Source organism: Amphibalanus amphitrite, unplaced genomic scaffold, assembly GCF_019059575.1.
Source record: "Amphibalanus amphitrite isolate SeventyFive unplaced genomic scaffold, NRLGWU_Aamphi_draft 001114F_arrow, whole genome shotgun sequence".
Lineage (NCBI taxonomy): Eukaryota > Metazoa > Arthropoda > Thecostraca > Balanomorpha > Balanidae > Amphibalanus > Amphibalanus amphitrite.
In genome coordinates, this window is record NW_024882608.1 from 39,792 (window position 1) to 67,324 (window position 27,533).

At 48.9% G+C, this 27,533-nt stretch overlaps 3 protein-coding genes across 5 annotated transcripts in view; 1 reads left to right on the forward strand and 2 right to left on the reverse strand.

Annotated features, from left to right (window-relative positions):
• LOC122370247 (multidrug resistance-associated protein 1-like) overlaps positions 1-8,180 on the reverse strand; it is a gene marked incomplete at its 3' end in the record, with an annotated part of 46,809 nt that extends 38,629 nt beyond the window's left edge. The window contains exon 1 of the mRNA XM_043345684.1: positions 7,563-8,180. The remainder of the gene's footprint in view (positions 1-7,562) is intronic.
• Positions 2,491-10,656, forward strand: LOC122370250 (vesicle transport protein GOT1B-like). Of its 2 annotated transcripts, none has more exons than XM_043345688.1 (5): positions 2,491-3,082; positions 8,344-8,435; positions 8,964-9,142; positions 9,547-9,628; positions 9,927-10,656. In XM_043345688.1, exons 1-5 carry the CDS (start codon positions 3,058-3,060, stop codon positions 9,969-9,971), a joined length of 423 nt encoding a protein of 140 aa, XP_043201623.1. In that variant the 5' UTR covers positions 2,491-3,057; the 3' UTR covers positions 9,972-10,656. The 2 variants fall into 2 exon arrangements, with proteins under 2 accessions (XP_043201623.1, XP_043201622.1); XM_043345687.1 differs by lacking the exon at positions 2,491-3,082 and adding an exon at positions 6,550-7,331.
• On the reverse strand, positions 10,514-26,340 carry LOC122370248 (protein henna-like). Of its 2 annotated transcripts, none has more exons than XM_043345685.1 (8): positions 26,031-26,340; positions 16,651-16,773; positions 15,361-15,535; positions 12,958-13,126; positions 12,525-12,721; positions 11,927-12,189; positions 11,385-11,614; positions 10,514-11,159 (listed from the first exon to the last, which is right to left on the reverse strand). In XM_043345685.1, the coding sequence occupies exons 1-8, from the start codon at positions 26,331-26,333 to the stop codon at positions 11,000-11,002; spliced, it is 1,620 nt and encodes a 539-aa protein (XP_043201620.1). In that variant the 5' UTR covers positions 26,334-26,340; the 3' UTR covers positions 10,514-10,999. The 2 variants fall into 2 exon arrangements, with proteins under 2 accessions (XP_043201620.1, XP_043201621.1); XM_043345686.1 differs by lacking the exon at positions 26,031-26,340 and adding an exon at positions 24,715-25,009.
• Between the last annotated feature and the right edge of the window lie 1,193 nt (positions 26,341-27,533).

Sequence of the window (27,533 nt, forward strand, 5' to 3'; positions counted from 1 at the left end):
GGTTAGTAACAGCGGAAACAATCGCTAAAATTTTTTTGGTAAAAACGGTAACATTTTAGTAACACATTCCGCAAAACCTACGCACACATTCGCATGGGCGGCGCCACCGGGGGGGACGGGGGGGACAGGTCCCCCGCTATCGAAAGTTAGGGGGGTACAGTACCCCCCTATCGGCGAGGCCCGTTCAATAGTTGATAACAATGCATTATAGAGCTATCCGTCGCATTTAATGCATCGTTGGTTAATCAAGGCAGGTTCTGAATAAAGATTGCTGTTGGGATGCATCGCAGGGGGTCCTGGCCATCTGCAAAAGGTGTGGAGCTGTGATGCCTGTAGTTATAAGGTGATCGGCAGGGCCTCGGGGATCGTGCCCCCTTTTTGGGGCGCCAGGCAGGGTTATTACCTACTTATTACCTCCCCACCCCACTGCCAGACCCCATTGCCGATAATACCAAGTTCACTGAAATTCCATAGATTTCCGTTACTATATGAAAATTTTCCATTCCTAATTAGTCAAATTCAAGCATGGCAGTTCTACCACAGGAACCATTTGAAATCTATGCCATTTAACCCCAGCACTTGTGGGAAAAAGTGTTCGGATAGATCACAGGCAGGACCAAAAAAGCACGCAGTAGCCCAAGACCTTATAATTGGATATAGCATCGGCTCCCCCAGGGTGAAACAGACCAGTCAAGAAACCTGTTCCATAAGAAGAGCCACTAATGCTAAAGAGATGTGGGATGAGGTTTCCAGAGACCTTCATTACCTTCCAAAGGGGGTGCCCCGCCATTTGCCAATCCCTGCTGTAGTTGTTACGATTGGAGGGTGAATATGAGAACGATGCAGGTCGTGCCAGCTCGATCATGACGAACACAATGGTGCCGACATCACAGCTCTACTGCCATTTTTGACGAAGTTAATCAACAAGGACCGGAATCCTACCCTGGGGCATTTCACCTGCAGAGGTCGCCGGACCTGAGACCCTTTCACTCAATTTTTTCAACGGTGCATGCGCTCGTTTTTCCCGCGAAGCTCTTGGCAAGTAAAATCCATCAGAAAGTGTGATCAAATAACGGCTGGTGACCTTCCATGACCTAGCATGGCCTTTTGAGTGACCACCGATGACATGACCACTGACGGCTAGCCATTAGCTGCACCCTGCCCGTTGCATATGGATCAGGTGGTGATGTCATGATTCTGAAATTATATTGCGGTTTTGGCGCACTTGTCAGAGCAGAAGACATTCCCACTTTTCCTCCATGACTATATGATGGTGAAGCCCTGAAGCTGACCAGACGTAAGATCGAAAATTTGAAAGTACGAAACGTAAGAATAGCTGGCACTGCTACTCATACCTAAGCAATTCGCAGCTTGTAGGAAACCAGCTTTGAGTTGGCAAGACTGCAAATTTTGATTTAGAGGCAAGGATGCTTGAAAAGGTGATCGATCTTAGGTGTCCTAGGATAAGTTTGGAAGCGGGATGCACCATTCGATGTGTTTTGGGCCTTGCCAAGTTTCGCGGCGTTACGTGCCTCGTTTTTTTTTTTTTGCATACACGATCAGTATCTACTTTTGGGATTTTCGATTTTCGGTCCCCGTCCCCCCCTATCGAAAACCCGTGGCGCCGCCCCTGCACATTCGCATTCCCTCCTCCACTGGGCGTCGCCATCTTGAAAAAAGCGCTCGGGACAAGCTTTTTCGATTCCCGTATTTCACGTGGAATTCCGCGGGATTTCACGTGAAATTCCGCGTGGAATCGGCAAAGAACGGCTTGACTTCCGATTCCACGTGAAATTTCACGTGAAATCTGCTCAAAGAACGCACCCTAACAGCTGATTGCGTTCCCTTCGGTAAGTGCCCGAGGGCACGCGCGGCGGCAGCGGGAGCCGCGTCTGCCGCGCATTCACTGGCGCCGCGTAAGCGTTCACCGGCGCCGCGTAAGAGAAAAACACTAGAAATGGCCCTCTTTTTCAAAGTCGCCTGTATTCGGCCCTCGTGTACGACTTTTGTGCGAAACGGACAATAATAGTTTTGGTCTCATTCGATAGCCTGATCAATTTTGTCTGTCGTAAATAGCTTCTAAAACTAAAAATAAATCCGCATAGCGGTCTAATACCCATTTCAAAACATGCCGCCCCGCGTCCCCCATAGACCGCGTCCCCCATAGCGGGAGTTTCCAGTCCCGATACTTACCGAACGCTAGGTGGCAGGTCGATCGCCCGGAACGCTGCCCGTAATGTTGAAGGAATAGGAGTTTCCTATCCAGGTTCTTTCATCCATGGCTAAACCATAGCTAAACGATGCAAAATGCAATATCATCTTCTACTGCACAGCATACCGATACCATAAGTAACACACAACATAATTTTAATGAATAAAATGACTGATGAAACTCCCTAAAAATGCCCTATACTTGCTAAATTTTACAATTTATAGTATAATTTTAATTATACCGCAAGGCTCGCGCTCTAATGCCATGTCACAGCAGCTGACGTTTCTTACCGGCATGAGACAAATAATGCAGTTCTGCGCCAAAAGTAAAGTGTTCAAAACTTATAGCTTGTAGCTCAAAAGCAGAAATGATTCATAAGTTGCCTAGCAATTTGCTACAGTTGACGGTTATCTTTTGTTTTGATAGCCAGTCACTAAGCAACTCACAATTCCTGACACCATTTTGAACAATATTTAGGCTGATTGGTATTGCTTTCCAGCCTGCCTGTGTCCTGCCAAACAGATTGTAGCAAAATAGATAGTTGTGGGCAAGGCTAAATAAACCGTTGTGGGTTTTCTAGAATTAATGAAGTAGTTATTTGCAAGGCCCTATGTTATTTGTTTCGGTGAACACTGCTCACCATTATAATTGGCATCACAGTGAACTGCACTACTAAGTTTGTGTGTGGACATCTTAGAGACAACTGACAAGTTTCTCAAGCGAGGCAGTCGGACTTGTATGCTGATTGCAATTGCTAATTGATACTGTAAATCTGGATACCTACCTATCTACTTATCTGTCATCATATCCTTGACAAGAACAATAAGTCAATATTCACTGCAAATATGCTGCAAATAAGTGACACACAAAGTAAGTAATTTATCCATTTCTATTTGTATTAATTCATGTGCTACCTACCTATTATTTTTTATTGTCAATGACAATGGCATTGCATTTAGTAGGTATGTATAGTTTGTTTATTGAAGTTTGCCCCTCACTTTAAACGTCTTTTTGAACACAGTACGAGAATTGCTAGCTGAGTTATTGAGAAAACTGGTTGGCGCACATTGATTTAACCAGATTTCACACTCAATCAAGCTCATCAAATTTATTTACTATTTCACGGACTCAGCTCATATTTGCCAATACCTACAGCCCCACAGGGATAGACGACTTCTCAGGAATTATGTCTGAACTAATTAATACATTGCACGCCGTTTAACCCTAGTCCTGGCAGGGCATTTTTCATAACACGGCCTGGCAGGGGGGGGGGGGGGTTGGTAGGTGGGCCCCCTGGAGTTCTGGCCCCTGTGCAAATTTGGTTGCTCTAGGTCAATATTTGGGGGGTTTTGGGGGTATAAATGTAAAAATTTTACTAAAAACAGGTCAAACGTTTTTCGCTTATAGCTTTTGATCTAATTAAGATAGAGAAAAAGAAAAGCACCAGTGAACTCAGCACTCCAAGGCGCATCAAATGATGTACTTTTTTGCTTGCTTAAGTGTACTTAAAGTTTTTTTGAATTTTAAAGTAAACCTTAATTAATTAATTAAGTTCAAGTTAACCAAATTGCATCATATCGTATATCATTCGATTCGGCTAATCACCAGGAACACAATGATACCATTTTTTAAGCTCTAGCTTCATTATATGCCAAGTTATTGGCAAAAACGTCATTTGACCTCAGTTGACCTCATTTGACCTGACCCATGGATAAGTACACCAAATAAAGAAGCACCAAGTGACCTGCTGTTAAGTACTGTGGTTTCAAAGCACAGAAGTCATAGAACGAAGCGGGTATCTCCAGTATTTTCCGAATTTAGTATTTTCCCATATTAACATTACGACGTAATGACCTCTAACTGACCTCAGGTCAGTGACATAAAAAACCTGAACTATATGTTATACAACTCGGTGAACTTAGCACATCCTGAAAGTTTGAAGGAAATCAGTCAAAAACTGTGAGTTGGACAGGTGCAAAAAGAAAATTGAAATTTGACCATGACCTTGTACCGGTTTTTCTGACCTGGTGACCTGACCCAAGGTCACCCAGACCTGAAATTTATAGGTCACTAGTAAAAAGGTTGCCCCATAGGCTTGCCAAATTTGGCGGCGCTGTGCGCCGCCTTTTTTACGCTATCTTCAAAAAACCTTAGGGGGGTTGCATCACCCACCCCCCTGCCAGGGCGAGGGTTAACATAACGTTACATCATCGGTGTTCAAAACTTATTTTGAAAATATTATCATATATCCAATACAATGTACTCTAACCAGTTTTCTCAGTAATTCAGCTAGCGATTCTCGTGCTGTGTTCAAAGCTACATTTACTGTGAGGGGCAAACTTAAAATAAATGAACTATACCTAATTACCCAAGACAACTAAGCAGACTTGTGCATGGATTTGAGATAGGTACCAAGCACAAATATTGAGAGTCGCTGAATTAATGGTAGGTGATTTCCTTTTCGCACCCCTTAAAAACCAAAGAAATTCACAAAACAAAAAGATAAAAAGAAAGCATAGATAGTTCTAAGGTTGAAAAGCGATACCACACATTGATACATATGATACTTTTTACACAAAACATTTATGAATTACACCCAACCATGCATTGTGTCAGGTAAAGTTATGGGTAGTCGTATAGCATGCGTCACACTTCTGTGTATATGGCTCAGGCTGGAGGTAGTGTGACAGGCTGTGACCTTGAGACTGGCGCTATATTACATCACAAATGTACAAATGTACATGTACACGATGAGTGTTTTCTATCGATGAAGGAGGGATTACCGGGCATGACGACTACAGTGGAACGTAGTGGGACTCAGCCGACTACAGCGGTTCATAGTGGGACTCGGCCGGTTCCAGCAGGACACAGTGGGATTCAGCCGGTCCCAGCGGGACACAATGTGACTTGGTCGGTCCCAGCGGGGCAAAGTGGAACTCAGCCGACTACTGCGGGGCATAATGGGACTCAGCCGACTACGGCGGGACAAAGTGGGATTCAGCCGACTGCAGCCGGACACAATGTGACTCGGCCGGTCCCAGCGGACAAAGTGGGACTCAGCCGACTACTGCGGGACATAATGGGACTCAGCCGACTACGGCGGGACAAAGTGGGATCAAGCCGACTGCAGCGGGACACAATGGGACTCGGCCGGTCCCAGCGGGACAAAGTGGGACTCAGCCGAATACTGCGGAACACTCAGCCGGTTCCAGCAGGACTGGTTCCAGTAATCGGCTGAGTCCCACTTTGTCCGCTGGGACCGGCCGAGTCCCACTATGTCCCGCTGTAGTCGGCTGAGTCCCACTATGTCCCGCTTTAGTCGGCCGAGACCCACTATGTCCCGCAGTAGTCGACTGAGTCCCATTTTAGTCGGGAAATCGGGACCCGCTAGAACTTCGTAAAGTGAGGTTGTTATGCGTTTTTTCGGGTTGCTGATCACGGGTTTTATGTTAGGTACTTTGAATCACAGATGATGTCTTTATGCTTTTAGGTCAAGTCAGGTCAGGTCAACCAGTAGGCGTCCTGCCGGCGATCCATAGTAGGTGTCAACCAGTGTCAACCACCACTGACTGTCTCGAAACATATTGCTCATAATACGAGATGAGCGGTGGGAGAGGCATGCTGCCTTTGCGATATTTTCCGCTGTGTTGCTGACTGTTGACCTGTCTGACCTGTCGTGACCGGTCAGACGGTGGCTGTCGCCGTGTTGCCGGGCGCCGTCGGTGTCCCCGGAGCTCCCGATATCGGCTCCGACCTCCGTATCAGTCGTGACGTCAGCCCGTACCGACCGGGGGCGCGGTCCGCGGCTGTCTGCTTGTCCCGTGATCCATGAAGGCGTCTTCAGGGAGCGGCAGCGGTGGCTCTTCTTCTAACCCTCGTGGAACCGGACGCTGGCAGTGTTCCACCGTGCAGAGCTCGGTTCATTGTAGGTCCCTTAGCGGAGGAGTGTCCGTAGGCATCGTAAGAGTCGCTGATAACCGAGCCTACCAAAGTTGAAGCTACCGTCGCTGTTTTCAATATCGACCCTGTAAATGGAATGCGCATGCCTTCAAAAAAGGGCGAAGAGGCCTTTTTACGAGCTTCACATGGGAATAGGCTGATTCCGGAGACATTCGATTAAATCCGTACTTACGCGGTTTGATCAGAAATTGGTTTATCCAAACGCAATGACCTTCTGTATAGTGCGGGATCATCGTTCAAGTGCTGATAACCGTTCAGTGCCAGAGTTTAAAGTTCTTGTTCCCGTCGCCCCGACCCGCGGTCGTCTCTCCCGGGCAAAGGACAAGATGCAGCGACTTGTCGCGCCGAATTCTCGCCCTACGGACCCCCCCCCCCCCGCAGCCCAGCGGAGGGACTCAGTCGCCGCCGGCCGGTCAGCGAGTGCGTCACGGCACAAGTGTGTCTGTCGTCTGCGGCGGCAGTGCGTGCTGCGCGGAGACTGGGCGGAGGCCGAACTGACCGTGACCCGCTCACGGCGCGGTGCGAACGGCCGCCCCGGCACGGGTGTGGCAACAGGCGCCTGCTGCGTGACCGCCCGCCCGCTGGACAGCCGCCGCGGGGGACGCGGCCGGGTGACGGTGGAGAGACCCAACGGCGAACCCGTGCTGTCAAGAATAAGTGCCAACGGAGGTTTTAGCCAAGATTGTGTGCCACAATCTTGGCTGTTGGTAGCCCGTGGTTATAGAGTGATCAAGAGCAGCTCGCTCGTAGCCAAGAACTGTGAAGTGTGGATCCGTTCAACGGGCTAACCGAGAGTTGTGGACGTTGAACCCGTGGTGACGGAGTGACCGATAGTTGTGAACTCGGCCGACCAAGTGGCAATTACCCGTCAGCCTCAACTTACGGGCTGTCGAGATCGTGAATCCGTCCGAACGTAGTGTCGTGAGAAGTGAGACCCGACCTTGTGGAGTGTCTGACAGTTTGGGAACCTTGCGCCCCTGCCGTGACTGAGCGGTCCACCCGTGCCGCCGGAAAAGTGCGTCAGGCGGCGGCCGGTAGCCGCCCGCCGACCGCTAAAACTCACCGCTGCACTACTGTCTACCGTCTGTCTGACTTCACTGACGGCGGTGCTGCCGCCGGCGCCGGTCCAAAATGTTCCACGTGGTCACCATGGCAGAGGGTAGGCGGATGGAGAGGAGAGGAGAGGACGGGGAGAGCGATGGAAGGAGGGCGTGGAGGGTGGTGGAGGGGGGGGGGGGGGGCAGAGGGCGGCAGGCCGTGGCTGAGGCCAACCGAGGTAGGGTGCTGTATATCGGTCAACGGGTCTGCGGATCCGCTGCAATGATCGCGTGTTCACGACGTTTTGGTCCAAATATCATAGTCAGCTATCCATGTGCGGTTTTCTACTTACCATTTTATCGATTTTCCTTTCCAAAATATGCCGACTTCTGCGTCTTGAAAAATGTGTCGCCCTTTTGAACTCTGATGCATGTTGGTCTAGTGTTGATCATTTAGCTTGGACGAGTGAATTTCCTTGACATAATTGATCGTTTTTCCACACGCTTCCACACTGTCAACGCGAGGCTCACTGGTTTGTTTAGAACAAATGAGAGTGACTTGGTGCGCCGTGCGTTCTGAGGGATGTTTACATTTGCCTGGCACTGGACTATTATAGGTCAATCGACTCAAGGTTACTGGGTCGACAGTTGAATAGGGTGCAAGTGCGCTTGATGTGAATCTTGAGGAAGGCCTAGTTCTGTGCCTTTGTTAGTTTTAATTGAAATTTATACAATTAATCGCTGAGATAAACGATCCTGAAAGACAACCTCACCCGATCCTGTTTTTACCGAGCGTGAAATGGTTTTACAGTGCTGTTGATATTCGTCGTTAAAATGATATTTGATGTCAAGTGTCTTATCACGATTTTGACGCAAGGGTCACTTTCACGATCCCGTATGAGGTAGCGAAGGTATCAAATTCAACCTACCAAACGGTCCTGCACTCATATCACACGTGTCACTCGATCTCTGTTTGTCAACTGTGTTTGCTGCCCATGTTCACAGTTTATCACGTGCATAACACATATTACCACCCGTAGGCTGCATGCCAACAGTGTGCTTGCTGTTCTCTCGCAACTTATTCTAATTGTTCTGGCGGACCCAGTGACAGCCTAAACGCTCTGTCTGTTACAGAGATCGGTATAGGCCTGGTGGGGTTCGGCGTGGCGTTCCTCTTCCTCGGAGTACTGTTTCTGTTCGACAAAGGCCTGCTGGCTATCGGGAACGTGAGTATTCGGTCGAGTGACACTCATCTGAGGAGCTTTGAGAGCCGTTCTATGTGTTCAGAATTATGAGTAGAGAAGGTTCAAGCTTCACATTTAATTAATATCTCGTAGTGTGTTGTTGATTATGGAGTCTCTCATCTTGCGAATACGAACACTTATGGGTAAAAAGATGAGAATGCTGGATATTTTGTATATTTGGCGGATAATTTACGCTTTTTGTTGTGTGTGTAGAAGGTTTTCTTTTATTTGTGCAGAAAGCGCGAAGGGTGCATCACAATCACAATAGCATAGGTACTTAAGCTTTCGATTTCACCGATAGATGGCACTAGTGATAAACGCCGGAAGGTATGCTGTACCGCAGTGCTTATGGCTTCGTCTGGGCGGTCCAGAAAAACGCCTAAGGGCGTAGATGTGCGTTGCTTAAGGCTAGATAAAACTCGTTGATAAGCTCTGGCTTATCATTCAATGCAATCTATTGACAATGACATAATTCTGAGTTCTAACCATGGTATCTGCTCTCCGTTTCAGATTCTGTTCCTGTCGGGCCTGGCGTTTGTTATCGGTCTGGAGCGGACGTTCCGCTTCTTTTTCCAGTCGCATAAGGTGCGCGGCACCGCCTCCTTCTTCGGCGGCATCCTGGTGGTCCTCATAGGGTGGCCGCTGGTCGGCATGATCATCGAGCTCTACGGCTTCGTCGTTCTCTTCAGGTGGGTCCTGTTGCGGTCCGTCCGCCCGCGGTACCATCTTATGTGTAGTGGTAAGGAGAGGGGGTGCTGCTCGATATCACTATAGTGATTCTCGGGCAGGCGTTATTTTGTAAACGTCTTTCATCGGGTTTGAAAATCTGGCAACAGAGTTTTTCTTAATTCATGTCGACTTTTATTTTGTGGATCTAGATCCGATAAAGCTCAGGGCGAAAGGTCTTGTTTCTAAGCAAGTAACTGTTTCTTGTTTCATTTTGTTTGCACATCCTAATAAATTGTTTACTTTCGGGAGACCGATCTCTAATATATTTGACAATGAGAACAAGCATTTTTAAATTTTAATAAGGCGTATTCGGTATGCGATGCATAACGAATTTCATATTATGACGTCTGGTATCCTTTTTCAGCGGCTTCTTCCCAGTCGTTATAAACTTTTTGCGACGAATTCCTGTGATAGGTTCATTTCTGAATCTCCCTGTGATTGGCCCGGTAAGTGAACCTTGCGATGAGTTGTTTTGATATTACATGATTCATAGGATCTCATGCTTTCTTTCTATCGATACTATTATAGTTTTGTATTGTGAAGTGTGTATATCATCCGGTTTTGTCAAAACACGACTTGTGGATCAAAAGGAACACTTTCTTAGGATTTCATGTCCTTAACGTTGAACAAAATCGGGTATGCTGCTCAAATCTCACAGCTCACTCAGAGTTTCTTACGTCTTCGTGAGATCACTTGGGTCGCCCCGCGACGCGACCAATCGTTGACGGACGGCATTCATTGCAGTTCCTGGACAAAATGTCGGGTGATCCGTCACGGCAAATGGTGTGAGGGTGGAGGTGCTGTGTGGAATCTAGGGACAAAGTGACCAGCGACCGGTTATGCCTGGCCCACTGCCGGCTCCGACTCGAGTCGCGCTGTGAGCAGTGGACAAAGTGCCGAACCTCGAGTTCGTGTGGCGACACACAGATGGCACTGCATGCGTCGTCCGGTGATATGTGATCGCTGAGTGAGCGTTCTGCTCAGCTCGGACATTCGAGTGACGCGATGCCCGAACCAGCGGGGATCAGTCGGTTCCGCGGCGCGAGGTGGCTCCATTCCTGGCGTCTTGTGCCGATCAAAAGTCGCCGACGACGCCAGCGTCCGGCCATCCCTGTCGCCGCTGGGAGCGAGACATCGCTAGCGTATCGGAAGGCTGCCTTGTGTGTACCTTACCGCGCCATCGTGGATCGTCCGTAGGGGGCGTCGTCCCGCTCTGTGGGTTTGGTGGGATGTCTGTGTAAGGGAGGGCTCGTTTGGTGGTTGACAGTTGTTACGTGGGATAAAGCGAGAGCCATGTAAAAGTGTTTGGGCTGCCCGGTCAAAGTGGAAACTGCGATCTCTCGTAGCTTTGTATTCTTGGTTTACTCCAACCAAATCATACACCGCAGTCCTTGTACTGTTTCACCTGTGCGCTGCACTAATGTCTATGCGAGTCCACGTCCCAAACATAATATATATGCTTTGTTCCCAAAGAGTATCCGATGTTGCATAATGTATATGTATGTACACATTGCATGCGGCCCCAGCCCTGCCTTTCGTGTGAACGGCAACTCTTTCGGCGGCGCCCAGCGCAAATCGCCTCATACCACATAAAAAAAAATCGGCCGCACTACCGCACTACCGACACTATCTTGACCATATCTCAGATCTCACAGACGACAGACACCTCAGTCTACACTAAAACATTACAACGCTGACACTCCACAAGATGCCGACGCGCGCACCGCCGCGCCGGAACTTCGCCTCGCACCTGCGCGCCATCTACCGAGTATTACACACACCAGAGTTTGTGGATTTGACCGCTGCGCGTGGCGCGGCTAGCGGAATTTGTTGATGGCGTCGAGGAGCACCTTCATCTCGGAGTTGATGTCGCGGATGAGCTCCTCCACCTGGGGCCGTGTGTCCAGGGTGATCACCTGCTGGGTGTATGGGTCGTAACGGACCGAGAACGGACGCGGAATCGTCGCCGCGAAGTTGCTGCGGGAGAAACGGAGAGGTCGTCAGTCACTGGGAGAACGATGCATAACCTGGACTCTGGAGAACACCAATTTGAATCGAAAACATGTATGTCACTAATTGCCCGCATCTAAAGACCCCGTATCAAAGGTTGAACAATTGCTTTCAGAACGAGTTGGAAGTTGTGAATGTGTTGTTGCATGCATCTTTGGATGATCGAATTCGGTTCTTTTCCTTTCCACTCACATCATCTTGTCCTTGGCATCGTCGAAGCTGTCGGCCACGTAGTAGACAGGCTGGTACTCGGTGATGGGGTACTTCTGGACGCCAGTCTTCTCCGGCATGAACTCGCGCACCTCGGGCTTGTCCGAGAGGCAGTACTCGAGCTCGCCGAACGAAGAGAGCAGGCCGGCGCCGTATGCCTTCAGCTCGCCCTCTTGGCGGCACAGGCCGAACTCGACCGTGAACCAGTAGCACTGCGGTGGAACCACGGGAGACCGTCAGGGCATCGATTGACCGGAGACGTATCACGTATGAAAACGAAGAGGAAACGAATCGCTACCGATTCATTGGTCATAATCATGCGTTCTTTGATGACATGTTATATTTAATCATTCAAGATATATTTCAAAAGCGACTTTCCGCCATGATCATTGTCCCATTTTACGTTCCTGGTGGTCAGGCATCCCTCGCTCCTGTATGACATCAGCTCGGACAGGGCCCTTCCCTTCCATTCTACCTTGTCGCCTCCCTGTCCCGTCCTTCTCAATCCAGCTGGAACAACTCACCGTGGCCAACTTCTCGACATACTCGTCGGGCGCGCCGAGCGAAGCCAGTCCAATCTCCTGGCTGAACCGGGCGAAGCTGGGGTCGGCCAGCAGCGGCACGTGTCCCAGCACCTCGTGGCACACGTCCGGCTCGGGTGTGTAGAACGGCCGGCTCGGGTGGCGAATGTACTGAGTGGAGTGAAACACACGGAACGCCAGGCCGGCCAGGAAGTCGCGAGACGAGAGCAGACCGGCGACCGGGCGCAGAGTGAAGCCGGTGCACGCTGTGAGAGAGACGGGAGGAGTTAGTATACGAGGGGTGCTTTGTATTCGTACTTGGTAGAGGCCGGATGTGAAAGTCTGAAAGGAGTTCAGCGGATTGATTTGGCGGCGGTAAAGGCTCCTTGTCACCTTTAGATCAAAACCGCTAATGATCTGTCTGTCGGTCAATGATCTTTTTTTTCAAGTCGCTTCCGGGATTTGTCACTTCACTCGAAAGTGCTCGCGATTAGTGTAAAGTAAACGGCAAACGCCCCACGAAGGGCCGAAACGTTTTAATCATACCACCCCGTGACGCCACTTCAGCCCAATAACGCTCCACCCCACAGGTGATCCTTACATTTGAGGAAGTCTGAGATATCCTGCAGCTGGGGCACGTTGTCCTCCCGGTAGCCGCAGTGCTCGATCAGCAGCGGGAAGGCGCGGTTGTGCTCCTTGCAGGCGTGCGTGGGGTACAGCTCCGTCAGCCGGCGGTACACCTTGCCCCAGGTCTCCACGTCCTCCTTGCTGTACTCGACCCGCGGGATCGGCGTGCCGCTGAGGGAAGCGATGGGGCAGAGGTTAGGTCACGGGGTCGCTAGACACGTGATCGGTATCGATATATTTTCACGCTGCACTCGGCTGTTTTCCTGATCTGGTATTTATTTCTTAAAAGCTGTACGAATGATATGAGTTATAAGATATTTTACCGTACAATGTATGCCGTACTTTTGGCTCCACAGTATGTCCGTCTGCTTCGATCCGACCTAGCCCCGCACAGCCGGATGACTCACTGTTTGTAGTTGTAGGCGATGTCTGCGAACTCCTTCCTGCGCCTCCTGTACTCGGCGTCTGTGAAGCCCGGGTGATCGGCATCCAGCTCAGAGCCGTACGACAATATCTGGTCGGCAAACTTGTCCAGGTCGGCGATCTTCTGTGGGTACCACGGCACCACGCCAGCCGCTGTAAGAACGTGTCAGGTCACAGGTCAGGTCAAGGGCTAGGGCGATCTTCTGTGGGCACCATGCGCCCTATGTTATCCGCTGTCTAGGACACAAGTCGCAAGTCATGATCTTTGTTACTGAAAGTGATCGTGCTAATTTATATACAGCGATCAAGGACATGATCCTATTGGAACTCGCTTCCTCGGGTTTCTTGGTGGGGATTACCGTCAACCCGGAACACGGCAATGTGACCATGAGATGAGAATGACGATGAGTTGGCTCTGTGGATAAAAACGAACGGATGAATAATATTATTATGCTCTTGGACTGTCTTGTCAAGGGCAATGACCACCAAATTTCGTGTCAGTTTTGGAATCATAAATCCAACCTGTTTCTACTGGTCGAAATTCATTTGGTCGTCCATATTTCTGGATGGGCCACTAGTTTACACACAGCTGTGAAAATGCATCCAATGGCGGATACACATTACACAATTGGCACCCAGCGGTACGCTGCCTAACAACAGTCGGTGGTGTGGTGCGCAGCAGTCTGTCCGACCTTGGCGGGGGAATTTATGACAGGTGTCGGATGGCGCCGCTGGATGCTGGGCTGGAGAAGACAGGACAGGCCATGGGGCAGTCCTGTCAGGTGATATTCGTGATCGGAGACGGTCACAGGACAAGCGCAGCCCAAGGCAGTGTGGGCAACTTTGTTGACATACTCGATCTGTAAGACAGAGTTCGATAGTTCACTTGACTACTTACTAGAGACGGGTCTTTTGAAGCCTGGGTGTTTTGGGGTGCTTTGTCTACTTTTTTTCTTTCAATGAACGTGTCGGGTGTGGTCTACGGGCCACAGCCCAGAAATTTGTCATTCTTTTCCAGGACCAGGACCGATAATTACACTTGACAACGAACGGCCAGCCGAATTAAATGCATTTCGACCTGTACGGACCGTCACTTTTCTTGCTATCATTTCCATCTCCAGTGTCACTTGGGCGTGATCTTGCCGAGACACAACCCATCAGGCATCGCCACAGTTCATACTTCATACCTCCGGCTGCATAACCAGGACTCTCACCAGTTCATTTCCACACAGGTTTCGTTGGCTAATTGGGTTACAAAATCTAACTTCACCAGTCTCTCGGAGAAGGCCTGTTTTCATCTCCCTGGGGTCAGTCTGCGAACTATTCGATCTCTCTGACCGTCATTGCCCCAGGACGGCGTCGGCACCTATAATTTTCCGTCGTCATCGCTCTCTCAGACAGAGCCGAGGGCATGTCATTCGCTGCACCCTTTCGCTGGCCAGTGGCCACCGTTCCAAACGTCCTTCAACTCTGGCCATAGCCGGTCATAGGCTGTCGACAGGGAACGGGCAACGGACACTGAAGTGCTGAAATTAATATTTTTAGACCGTTTTATGGTTATTACTTGAATTTTATGTACACGGTTTAAAGTAAAGTTCTTTTCAGAATGACTAAAACGTCGCTGGATATCTAGGTACTCCTTTCAGTCGTTTTCATCCAATCGATTTTGTTACCATGCCAATCAGCGTGGCGAGCTCCTTTGTTGTTAAAAATAGGCTGCGTAATAAATGGGTGTTCCAAAGGTCGGGAAAACCTGACGCCATAAGAGCGATCTGTGTGATTTCGTCGCTGCCTTCGGCCAAACCTATGAGGTAATCCATATTATCGCTGGCCTGGGGAATATTCAGGAGGCTCACTCGTCCCATTTATGTACTTGGTGGGCTATCGAGCACAACAGAGCCGTAAAGTAACCAAACGTTCCATCGAAACGTCTGGGTGATCTCTTCTTGAAGCGAAAAGGTGATGCTAGGATAATGTAAATTGGAGGACCAAGAATGATGAATATTGCTCCGGTCCAAGCTTAGTCGGACGGCTGATGTTCAGTTCCCGTATCACCAGAAATCTGTTTTTGTGGCGATCTTGATGGTCACGATAGATTTAACATTCAATTCGTTGCCGTTACGCTTCCTGCATTTATCATTAAAAAGCATGATAGTTCATAATCCCCTTCACCTCTCTCCTTATGATTTCCCGTCACCAGTAGAGCGTGATTCGAATTTCACACTTCTTATCATATCTATGCTTCCTCTTCTACATAGAGATAGGCATGGATAGGTCTATGTTTTTGCATATGTCTGAAAGCTTATTAGAAATTCTGAATTCAATCGGGTAAGCTACCACGCATGTCCCGCTTTTTGGCCTACGACTGTCCCCCTTTTTGGCCTTACCTGCGTTGTTTTTGTAGTTTCTCGAGATGATCTGGAAGTAGGACGACTTGTCTTTGAGCTCCTCCAGCGCCTTGCCGACGGTGGGTGCCTCGGTGTTGATTTCTATGATAAACTCGTACTCGTCACTCCGATGTGACGACCGTGATTCGATGTGCTCAAGGTTCACCTTGTGTCTCTGCCGAGCGAAAAACGAGCCGGGTTAAAGCCCTTCCGAGTGAGCTTTCCATGCCTAATTGTCGGTTTTTGTTCCTTATGATCAGCCGTCTATGTTGTAAAAACGTGTTTATCCTTGATCACCAGGTAGTTTTTTTGAACGGTTTTCTACTTTATGACCAATCGTGGAGACAGTCTGAAAAGGTCGGAAATGGATCTCTCGACAGTGATAGATCCTTGGCGGGTACTGCTGTCCTCGTCCGGTGCCATCAGGGGACCCTGAAAACGCCCCCTCCCTGTCCCTCCGTGTCCCTCTCCGGCTATCATCCCGTCCTGGCCCTGCCGGCCGGTCAGCGGACAGAAGCGATCGCCGCGATACCTCCTCCGACCGGCGCAGTCAAACAGGTTTCGGCGCCAGCCTCTGGCAAAAACATCCCGACAGAGGAGCGGTCAGACATGACCGGCGGTCAGACACGCCTCCGTGTCGACCAATCAGAGCCGCCGGTGCTTCCCGGCACCCAATCAGAACGGGCGACTGTTGCCGAGCCCCCGGCTCGCCTACTGCGCACCACAACGCGACAGGCGCCACATTTCTTTGCAGCCGCTGATTAGTGATTATAATGGGCCTCGTGTTTGGCCGAGTGCTGATAACAGGGAGTGAATTTCATGATTGAGCTGAGTGAAGAAGTGAATAGCATAAAGTACATCCCGCATTCATATTTCATCAGCTGTTGGTTGTTTGGCATCTGCATGGTGTTTACCATTTGGTGTTTGGTACGCGATAGCCCGTCTCCACATAGTCAATTTTATGCCACTCGGTGACTGCATCTGTCACATTCGCGACCAGCAGCTTGCAATCCGTCTCATAATGAGCGGCATAGGTATTGGCCATAGCGGCATAGGAGCGGCATATGTCTGGGGCATAGGTATTGGCTTTGTGGCCATTAAGGTCATCGGTGGAACCAGATGACACATAAGATCTGTGCCAATAATCTGTTTTCCTTCCAGTCTCACGGCGAAGCAAGACAGAATGATTTACAGCTACCGTATCCATATACACGAGAACGGCACCGTTTACCGTGTTAGCGTGCCTGTATATGACGGACTAACAATCAAGCTGAATGTTCATGAACCCACCTTGAAGATGTCGAGCGCCTCGGCCAGCGAGCCGCTCTCGTGGCTCATCGAGAACGTGATGGTGACGAGCTTATCCGAGTCGAGGCCCTCGATGATGTAGTTGCCACCCTCCTTCAGAATCGGCTGCAACCAGAGTCACACGGTCATCGTCAGGTTGTAAATAAAGTAGAGCTCCCACTGAACTTGGCAGGGAAGCAGTAAAGATCTGTGTGGGTGTAGTTTGGTGTCAGTCAATGATCAATAATCATTTTTTTGTTAGTGTTACCTTTGGTCACTTCTCAGAGTGTCGGTATCATCCGATTGTCAGTTTAAATGCAAGTGCCGCAGTCGGTAACAGTGTTAGTGAATGACGTCGCTGTCGTCATTCAGTGTCATTCCTGGTTCCTGTACAACAGACAGTGGTGTCGATCACGTCCCGGTGTCAGTCAGTCAGTATCCGTGTCACTCTGGAGTGCCCGTGTCACTAACGGCTAGGGCTGTCGTCTGCGTTATTACGTGGTCGGGCAGCCGATTCCATTTACGGGCCGGGCCCCTGAGGAGAACTAATATGGAACGCACATGAGTGCGCCGGCATCCATAGGAATTAGGACGGGGCTGGGATGTCGGTCTCAGGTCAATAGGAGGCGACAAATAGGCGGATCCAAGGCTGCACTGGTGCAGGATGAGGACGAGAGTCTCCACGGACCCAGCAGGCTCAGAAAACGGTCACTTCGCCTTCATTGGTGCAGTTGATCCAGATTAACAAATTTGTGTCGGATAATCTATCTCTATCCCGCGGTCATCAAAAACAAGAGTTTAAACTTTGAAGTGTAATTCCATTTCGTTAGCACTCAATGTCTTACATCTATTTTGTGAAAACTTTTACCATCGACATGTTTCTGGCCGAAAAAAATCCGTGTTTTTGTTAGAAAAACCCAAACAGTTTTTGGATAGATCTCGTCAAGGTCGTTTTGTCGCGGATTCCTGACGTGTTTTTACCACCACCACTTCTAGCGTCAGAAGAGATGGATTTTATCTCTCCCAAACGAGAGAGGTAGCCATTCGGCCCAATGCCAAGCAGGCCTGAGGCCAGGGTGGCCTGAGCACCTGATGCGGCGCTCCATGCCCAGCCCCCGTGAACCCGTGTTCACGGTGTGAGTTATCTCCCTCTGGCAGCTCCGTCCCGGGTCAGCTCGTGTTCGATGACCGAATCTCTCGGTCAGCGATGACCTGAAGGTGAGCTGTGGCGACAAGCCCGACCGGACCACCCAGTGATGACTGCCGAGGTGCCGTCACAAGCCAGCCGAGGCTTTGGTTGTGGCATGAGTTGTCCAATCGTGTTCATTCCAGGATGCCAACGGCGACAGGGCCTTGCGTCATGCCCATGGGTGGAGAATGTTTGAAAAAGTTACCCCGGCCGGCGACCGAAAGTCAGAAAGACGATGATGCACAAATATTTGTCAACGGTTATCAACAAACCCCTATTCTGTGGCATGGAACAATGGATGTCTGCCATTACGAGTTATCCAATGTTTTATTTGCAGTGATTTAGCTCGAATTTTTTAATGGACCGATTGACAGAGCCGGGGGCCCACGCTAAGCAGAGCTTGTTGCGTAGGTAGACCCCGAACCCTACCGTCCGATCGCGCAATTCTGGGTAACGGGATAATTTAGATGCCAAAGTTTAACGTGCCCTTCAAAGTCGGACACGGCCTGTCCCACTCAACTGACTTCAGCTGGCTGCGGCTGCTCCCACCAACCGCAGACCATCACCGTCAGGAGTCTCAAATATCGAGCGCCGGAGCGACTCGAACCCGGGCTCTCGGGAGTCCATTGCCTCTACCAACTGAGCTACGGGACAGACTTATGTTATGAACTTTGAGAAAAGTCGTTGGAGAACGCTAAAATCAGAGGAATTTGGCTTTTATTATCTATGGTGATTTTATGATTGAGCTTGCCTAAAACTTGACCAGATTTCTCTGATCACGTTTGTCCCTCTTTCAAACGTCGTTCCGCTTTTCGCCTCGTAGCCCAGTAGCCGAGTTAGAAGGAGCGTGAAACGCCGACCGCTCGACTCAACGTGTTACGATAGGGCCACCACCCTGGCGCGGGTTAAGTTGGAGGAGCCTTGAGCCCCAGCCCCCAACAGCTCGTCCTTCTATCTCACTGGACACTGATATTACCCTCGTCCTCTCTTGTGATGATATTGCAGTGCCATCTTACGATAACGGCCCTTAAGGGTGCGATGTTAATGTTAAGTCAATGGGAGGTGAAAAACCGCAATATCTTGAAAACCGATAGAGATATTAGCCTCAAATTTGGCATATACCTGCTCCATGGGTATACAAAGCCTACTTTGGACAAGTTGTTTGATTCCGTGCAATATTCACGTTGATATTGCACGATAAAGGTGGAAAAACTGAAAAGTTTGAGCCGAAATTCATTAAATGTCATTCAAACTAGGCGCAAAAAATGAATGGCACCCGCATCTCCTCAAAGTGGACAACAATTCTATGTACTCCGATTTCCCATTTTCTTTTTGCAATGTTGCAAAAAATGAAAGTAAAACTTTGCTCATCTTTCATTTTTTGTGTGAGGCATAAAACAAAAAACTGGCTACATAGAAATGTGCACAGAACATTTCTTCACACGAAAATGAAGTTTACTTTTCAGAAATATCTGAACTGTGACTGGAATTAAGCCCGATTCATATCCACTTTTTGACGGTTTTGTTGGTTCAAGGGAGTGCCGCTAGATGTCGTACGGGTCTCCGCCTCGGTCCCTGCCGTTCCCCCATGTAATAAAACCCGCGAGTCGCGCCGAGCGGCGGGGAGGGACTGTCAACACACGGTGATTTATGGTTTGGGGTTCCCGCATGTGCCGGTGGCCGTGAAACTCTGCTGGAACAGAAGCGAACTCGGGATTGTCGGAGGAAAATACGGATGGTGGGGGGATTGAATGAGATTAGTGGATTATATAAGTAGTATATCGATACACAGGTTACTAACTACCAACCTTGGCGCCTATATACTTGACCTTCTCCCCTAAATAAACATGGGTATTGCATGTGAACTGTGATGGCACGCTTGAATTTGATTGTGGCCAGTCTGTCTATACGTCAGTAATATTACATTCGCATAGTACCTACTCTGAACTCTGAAGTTGCATTTGTATAGCAATCACAATTCACAACACGTCGGCAAATAATGTGGTATCGGTATATAGCAACCACATGGTGAAGCTCAAGACCAAGAAGGAACAACCAGTACTACTAGTATTGTAATACTCACGGAAAGTAATAAAACAGTGTATCAGTAGTTGTACATCAGCGATGCATCATACATAAATCCCCAGTTTGGCGTCTGCTCTGCTGACACAGTGCAGAGGCGAAGCCAATGAAAACATACCAGTAGGTATAACCGGTACATAATATTGCATCCATGGTATCATTGGCATATTGCATTCGTACATGACACGAAACTGACACAGAACAAGGAGCACAAAATGAGATCGGCATGATGCTGAGCGAATGCTTCAGTTTTGGCACGATTGCTGAAAGTACCTTAGCTGATGCGTGGTTGACATCTGAGCCAATGATGATATGTTACATCGAAGTCTCATTCACTGTTGTGAGTCGCTCCCTTTTTTACCCTTTTTGCCATGATGGGATGAGTGACAAAAAAAAGTTTCAGCTTGTTAGACGTGTGGCAGGGCTAGTCGCCTCATCATGTGTTTTTTTTTTCTTCACGTCTTTGCCCTTGGGCTCCCTATACCTTGTCCGCTCACGGAACGGCATGTGTCGTGCTTTGCGGGGATCTATCATTTCAGGCACGATGCACTCATTCAGGCCTTCACTTTTTCCAGTCTGTTTGCGATGAACGTTTCGTCAGCAGCTATGCGCTGACAAGACGTTTCGTTTGGTGTCCAGACAAAAAAGTCACAGAACTTTGCACCAGTGCAAGCCAACTGGCACTGAACTTGGGTGTAATATTGGTGACTCTTTTTTAGCTCAAGTTTGTCGTCAAGAAAAAAAAACTAGTTAGTCCACTAGAAGACGCAGCCAGTCTTTCCAGTGAAGTGTTCTCTGCACTTTTGGGACATTTCACTTCTGTACTATGATGTCATCAGAAACGATTCCATCAGGAGTGGCGGCCAAAAATGGATGTTTCGGGTGCACTATACCAGCCCAACTGGTCTTTTAACTTCTGTGTTAAAACACAGAAGTGAAACAACACAGAAGTGTTGTTTGCTTTTCATATGCTTGTATAGCTAGCTCCTCGTTGACGCGGCCATACTGCAGAGCAGGTGTATCTAAATCTTTTGTTGTATCGTAAAGAAGTCTGTTCATGATGTTTTTGTTTGACGTTGAGTCTCGCATATTCGCTATTTGGTGAAAGAATGTCGCAGTGACGCGCTTGCGTCGCTCGCGGTGCCACTCTTCCTTGTCATCAGCAGTGTTCTCAGCTCAGCGATTTGGGCACGCTCCACAGCAGTGCTTCCAAGGCTGTCTAAGAACTCCTTTGTTTTGAGCTGATAATATATTGCTGAATATCGCGGTCCTCTAAGTCGGGTGCTGCACAGCCGGGTCCGTAGTCCCCATCTGTCCCCGCGAGAGAACGCCGGACGTATCTGCTAACCCTTTTGGCCGGATCGTTGGGACGTTGGAGACGTTTCTTTTGAGCGACATTGACATATTTTTTCATGATCTTTGTTGGACTTTTTTGATATTTTTGTTTGAAAACATCGATATGCATCTGGCTGCCGGACTGGAAGGCTAAAGCTGCTGCGGCACAGCGGTCATGGTACCCACGTTTCTGGTAGTGGTTTACCCGTTTACCGCCGAGGGTTTTTGCCTCGGCGACAAACGACATGCTTTCAAATGAGAAATAGATGAGAAATGGAATACGAATCTTCCAGCTCATAGTTTGCTCCATTAAAATAAGATTGTGCGCATGGGGCTTAGCTTCAAATGAGAAAAAAAGATGCTGAACTTCCCGTTGTTGTTACGGAGCGAGCGAAGCAAGCGAAGTCTTTTCAATATAACGGATAAATCTCAGTAAGAGCGGCCCGGCCCGACCCGGCCCGGGCTGTAACGCTTTTGAAAGGCTAAAAAAACTCAGCAACCGCTGGGCCGATTTACTTGCGGTAATTTTTGTATAGCTAGCTTCCTTCTACCAAGTATTTGACTTCTTTCGATGCATATGGGTGACCCCCTATGCACGTGCCACGTGCAAAACGAAGAGGAGTCATTTTTGTAACAATTGCAATATCCCGGTAGTTACTGGGCCGATTGCGCTGAAACTTTGCATGTAGGTAGGCAGTAGGCACCCACTGGCCACTAGGCAATGCATTTTCATGTCCCACAGTCCATGTGGGGTGCTGCTGCACGTGCGCACGTGCAGGGGTCGATTCCAGATCTCGAGAACGGCTGGACCGATTGCGCTCAGATTTGGTTAGCGGTTAGGGATCCGTAGGTAGGGTGCCGTGCAAAAGTCGGTTGGGACCCATTTTGCACGTGCGCACGTGCAGGGTGCCGCTTCTAGATCTCGAGAACGGCTGGGTCGATTGCGCTCAAATATGGCACATTGCTAGAGACCGGGTTAGTAGGGTACCGTGCACAAGTCAGTTGGAGGTACCCCCTCACAATTTCCCACGTGCAAGGCCCACCCTCTCGCTCGCTCCGTTTGTCGTCCTATAAGGCGTTTTACTGGTAGTATGTGTAGCAATGTGAATCTAGCACTGCATTTCACTAAAACAATGCCGTCAGGTCAATCATGTGAGGATATCAGACGCATTCTTGTGACTAGAGCTGCGGCAGACTCAATATTCGATAACATGTATCCATATCAAATAATCAGTTTCGTTCTAACTGGGTAGGACGTACCTACACCAGGCCTCTCATGACCAGGCTAATGACGGCGCCGGGAAGGTCTGTCGAGAGACGTGTTCCTTCCGCGCGGTGTTTACACACCATGATCTCCCTCAGTCGGCGCCGCCCGCCGCTCCGAAGTTAACGCACCCTTAAATATGATTTAGGGTTGTTAGATGAAACTTGTCGGGCTGCGCGATGAAAGAAAATTAAGAGCATAGAGGCTCCAAAATGAAAATAAAGTAAATTTTAAAAAACCTTTCAAGGTAGATAAGAATAATGAGAGACACTTTTATAGGTGGCAGTTTTTCGCATGGAGATAGCTTTTAGGATTTACAAAAGTGGACAAAGTTACCCCGGCCGCGCCGGGGTAGGCTGAAAGTTACCCCGGCCACGGCCGGGGTGGCCGGGGCAGGTTCTCCACCCATGCCAGATGCTGGCACTGTCATGTAGGGTGTCCGTTGAAATGTATCAACGAAACCACTGCATAAGCCGGCGATAAGTCACAAGACGAAGTAGTTTGGCTGCTTTCAATGCGCATGTTGATGATTGTGCCTGTCGGCTTGACAAGCGCGCTTATTTACGATGGTTCATTTTGCTATACCTATAGTTCGTTCGAGTTGGTTCTTTGTCCTCAACGTAAAACATGTTGTTCGAGTAGTTTTCGTCTTTTGAAGGTATAAGCTCAGATCGCGTTAGTTTCGTATCTGTTTCTTTTTCCTATGGCATTGTAGGGTCGGTTGTATGCTTTGCCTTTCAATTTATCTCGATTTATGTTCTTGGTCCGTGAGGCTGTTTTCGCTGAAATGGATCGTTTTATCTGAGCCACTACCTGCCCAGCTCAAATACGTCAGCTGACCTGCTGGTTCCGAGTTTGGTCATGTGGCGCGCTTCTGGCATGAAATTGGCTCCACCTGTATGATGCTGGGCCATCATGCTCGGAGGTAGATTGGCAGCCGGGGGCGGTGAAGGGATTCAATTAGACGGTTAATCACTTATCACGCTATTCGATCATTTGGTTACCACATGATGGATGCTCGCGAATGTTTTGGCGGCCACCTTTTAAATGTTATCTTGTATAACAACATAGCCTCCCAGCGACCTAAAGTTATTATGGATCCATGACGTCTGACGAACAAAACACCTAAAAAACTATAGAAATATTGCCTTAATGTAGCTATTCTATACCAGAAAGAGACGACAAGAAAAGAAAACATGAAACGTTAATTCCCTTACGAACTGACAATTTTTTTTTTCGAATGCAATGAAATGGTACGAACTTTGACGGAAAGACTGATGAAAAACTAATTTTGTTTCAATTGTGTAAAAATATGAGATTAAATGAACGATTACCCGTTCGCAGATCAGATGGGTCTGTCGCAATGAGGTGTTTCTTGGCTTAGAAATTGATAGCGGCAGCAACAAAACTTAAGCTGCAGCCCCCCAAAATATATATTTCTAGGTATATGCTCTTATGGATGATATGCGTAGCCATAGGCGGCGGAACGGGGAGGGCACCGGGGCACCGTGCCCCCCCCCCCTTTGATTTGGGCATTTTAACATTAGCCCTATGGGCGTTGCATGGAAAGAATGTGACCTAAAGTCGGCAGTGCCCCCCCCCCTTAATTGAAGGTGTTCCGCCGCTAGCTACTGTGCGTAGCCTGTATTGCAGATCCTGTCCGTATATGTCTATTGTCAATATGACATACGTTTGAAACCAAATGGCTCTATGTCACTTCATTATACCACAATTCACGTGTTAATTAGGTACTCGCTATGCAGTCGTTTTTAAGCCGTGCTTCCTCGGCTGTTTTGCCTAAAGGTAAATGTTTTGAACTGATGGCTTTTTAACGTTTTTGGTAGCTTGTTACGATATTTTTTCAAAAAAAAAAAAAAGATAAAAGAGACTAATGAGCTCCGCCTAAACACATATGATGTTTAAACCACTTCATTTAGTGACTGCTGGCTGCAAAAAAAGACGTAAGAGTGTTCGTTCTCATGCCACCCACACTATCGTTGAACGAATTCGGCTAGCCGATGAATTGCATCCCATCCTCAAAACCTCAAATGCGACTGTTTTGCTACAGGTAAGAGCGAAGAACATACTGGACTAGAAGGAAGGGTTACGTAAGTGCCCACATTGCATAATGCCCCTTATCTCAATCTGCCTGTCTCCCAACACCAGACCGTAGTCAGACTTCGTGCGTTGAGCCCACCTCTTTCTCGTGCGCGTAAGTGGTCGCTCTGCGCGGCTTCTTCGCCGGTGACTCCATCTTGGGCGCCGCCGTCTTGGTGCCTCCGTTCATATCTGCGACTGATGATCCGAGGCTGTGACTCCCTCCAGCTGAGCCGTCTCCCGAGCTGCCGCCCGCCCCGGCTCGCCACCAATACTGACACCGCGCCGTGTGCGTATCCGCGGCCGACCCTCCTCCGGCCAGTGACGTCAGAGCTGCCTCACCGAGCGCCGCGGGCACGCCGACACCTCTCTCCGGCTCGCTCCGTGTGGAGAGGCTGAACGATAGATGGTATCGGCGACCGACTTTAAAGGCTCGCCGCGGCCCGGGACATGTCTGATGCAATGTGCCTGCCCCAGGGGACGGCCCATGCGCTGTTGTTTGGGTGGCGGGGTGCGTGTTTGGCCGGCGTTTGGCTTGACCCCGGACCGTCAGGTAGTCAGTCGCGTGCTTGAGGTAAATGAAGGAGAGACAGTGCTGACTGCCTTATGTCAGCTGCATGCTGATTGCTGATTGTGTTCGAGCCTGCTAGGTGCTTGCTCAATCACGTGCAAATAGAAATGATTGGAAAATAACCCTCGTGAATGTTTTCACTGTAAGAAAGCTACCGCTCTTGCGCAGGGTTGCTGAGATTATATTCCCTGTGGTTACTTACTGAGTGCGTTGCAGTCGGTCAGAATCTGTTGTAAAGTTGTGTTTGACCTCGTCATGTAATTAGCGTGTGGCAGGCCCCGCCCCGGTGTACCGTTCGTCGAAGGTAATGGATCATGTGTGATGTAAGATTGGCGTAACTTGGCTCACACAGCTGAACGTACGGGCTTCCCGGCCCGCCCCCGGCGAGAGTCGAAACAGTCGGTCCAAACGAGGCAGGTTCGTTCGGGGTCGGGAAGGTGGTATTACGCGAGGAATCGTGTTAATGATGCCGTAATACTAAAAGGAGTTCGTTGGCCGGAGACTAGGAACAGGATATCGTAAAACGATATCCGGCCTTGAATAAGGCCGGTTAGAAACAGCTAAAAAGTATAATGAGGAAGTTATTGGCAATAAAAGATACCATCATGCCTAGATATAGGACTTACAGGTTTTTAGCCGTTTATTTTAGTATTATCTTACGAAACGCCGACACGTCATGTCAATGCCGGGAAATAATTGTTCTGTTTGCAAATATGTCGCAAGAAATCGTGCAAAATTGTGACGAATAAAGGAAGTAAAGCACATGAAGTCAACAGCTCAAGAACGAAAAAAGAATCAAGCAAATAACTCGGCAATAAAAAAGTTGTTATGCGTGGCAATCTCACCTGATTCGGGTGGCTACGCTTCATCTCGTCCAGCTCCTTGTCCGTCATCTTGGTCTTCTTGATGAGCATATCCTGCTCTTCGGACGCTCCTCCAGCTCGCTTCTTGGACCCGCTGCTCTCCATAGTTGATAACCTCTGTTTACCTGCGAACACGCTCTGTAGTGTGCGCTGGATCGTCTCCGAACCTGACGGCGCCTGCAGCCGGTGGGGCTCTGGCGAGTGCGCAACGAACGCGCTGCCGGCCGGTCGCCGCCCGCCGCGGGGCCAGTCGGCCGGCCGGACGGACGGTCCTGCTGATCGCATGCGGCCGTCATGCGGCGCGGAGCGGCGCAGGCGTCATATCTCAGAGCCGAGGCCGCCCTATCGCGGGACGATCACAGCCGCCCTCCCGAGGGCCAGTCCGAGCCTCCCGTGATGGATCCGATGGCACTCAGAGGACAGAGGTCGGGCCAGGGATGGGACTCGACTTGTCGTGTTTGTCAGGGAGAAATGAGAATGACACGCATTTGGCCGAAACCCTCTTCGAAAATGCTGTTGAAATGAGCGTTTGGTAACTGATGGACGTAAAACAGACGTAGTTTCTCAGTGTTTGTGGACGTAACTGGGGATGCCTGAAGATGCCCATTAAGCTTGACACAGTGCAGGACTGAGCTACGCATTATTTGCTGTTAGCAATAGTGCGCTTTGCTAGGTACATTTCCTTCCTGCGTATTTTCCTTTCGCAACAAGCACATGCAACTTTGTATTAGTCGCGAACAAGCTTCATATGCTTTGAAGTTACGCAGGTCGCAGAACATTATGTCTACCCCATTGTATTTGGTTTCGTTTGGTCATTTAGTCGCTTTGGGAAAGACCCACGGGCCCCACAGACCTTGAATTGGTCTGTCTATTTTTAGATATGTAGTGTCAGGAACCTGATTTCGAGCGAGAGAGAGAGAGAGAGAGAGAGAGAGAGAGAGAGAGAGAGAGAGAGAGAGAGAGAGAGAGAGAGAGAGAGAGAGAGAGAGAGAGAGAGAGAGAGAGAGAGAGATAGAGAGAGAGAGAGAGAGAGAGAGAGAGGCGGGAGGGAGGGAGGGCGTATGGGAGAGAAAGGAAAAGAGAATGAAAAAGAGGTGACAAAAAAAAAACAAGTAGGGCTAAACGAGAGACTATGAGTGATTGAACTCCTCTCACAATTTCACGACCTTCAGTCCTTTTCCTCTTCCGGGAGCATCGCACCAGGAGGACGGTTTTTATTCTCATAGCTCAGCCTCTCCCGCGAATACATCTTAGACGGAGTTATTTGATATGCTCAGCGATGTAAGAAACGATTCCAAGAAAGGTTATAATTTGATAGCAAGTAACATTATTTTGCTTCAGGTATGTCGAACGGTCTTACGAGGTTGGGATATTCTAGAAAGGTATAGGTCCCTACAACTTACAAGTGTATTTTAACTCAGGATATTAACAATGAACTGACTAATTTTTGTGGCTAATACTTCTAAATTGCAAACTCTTTCTTAC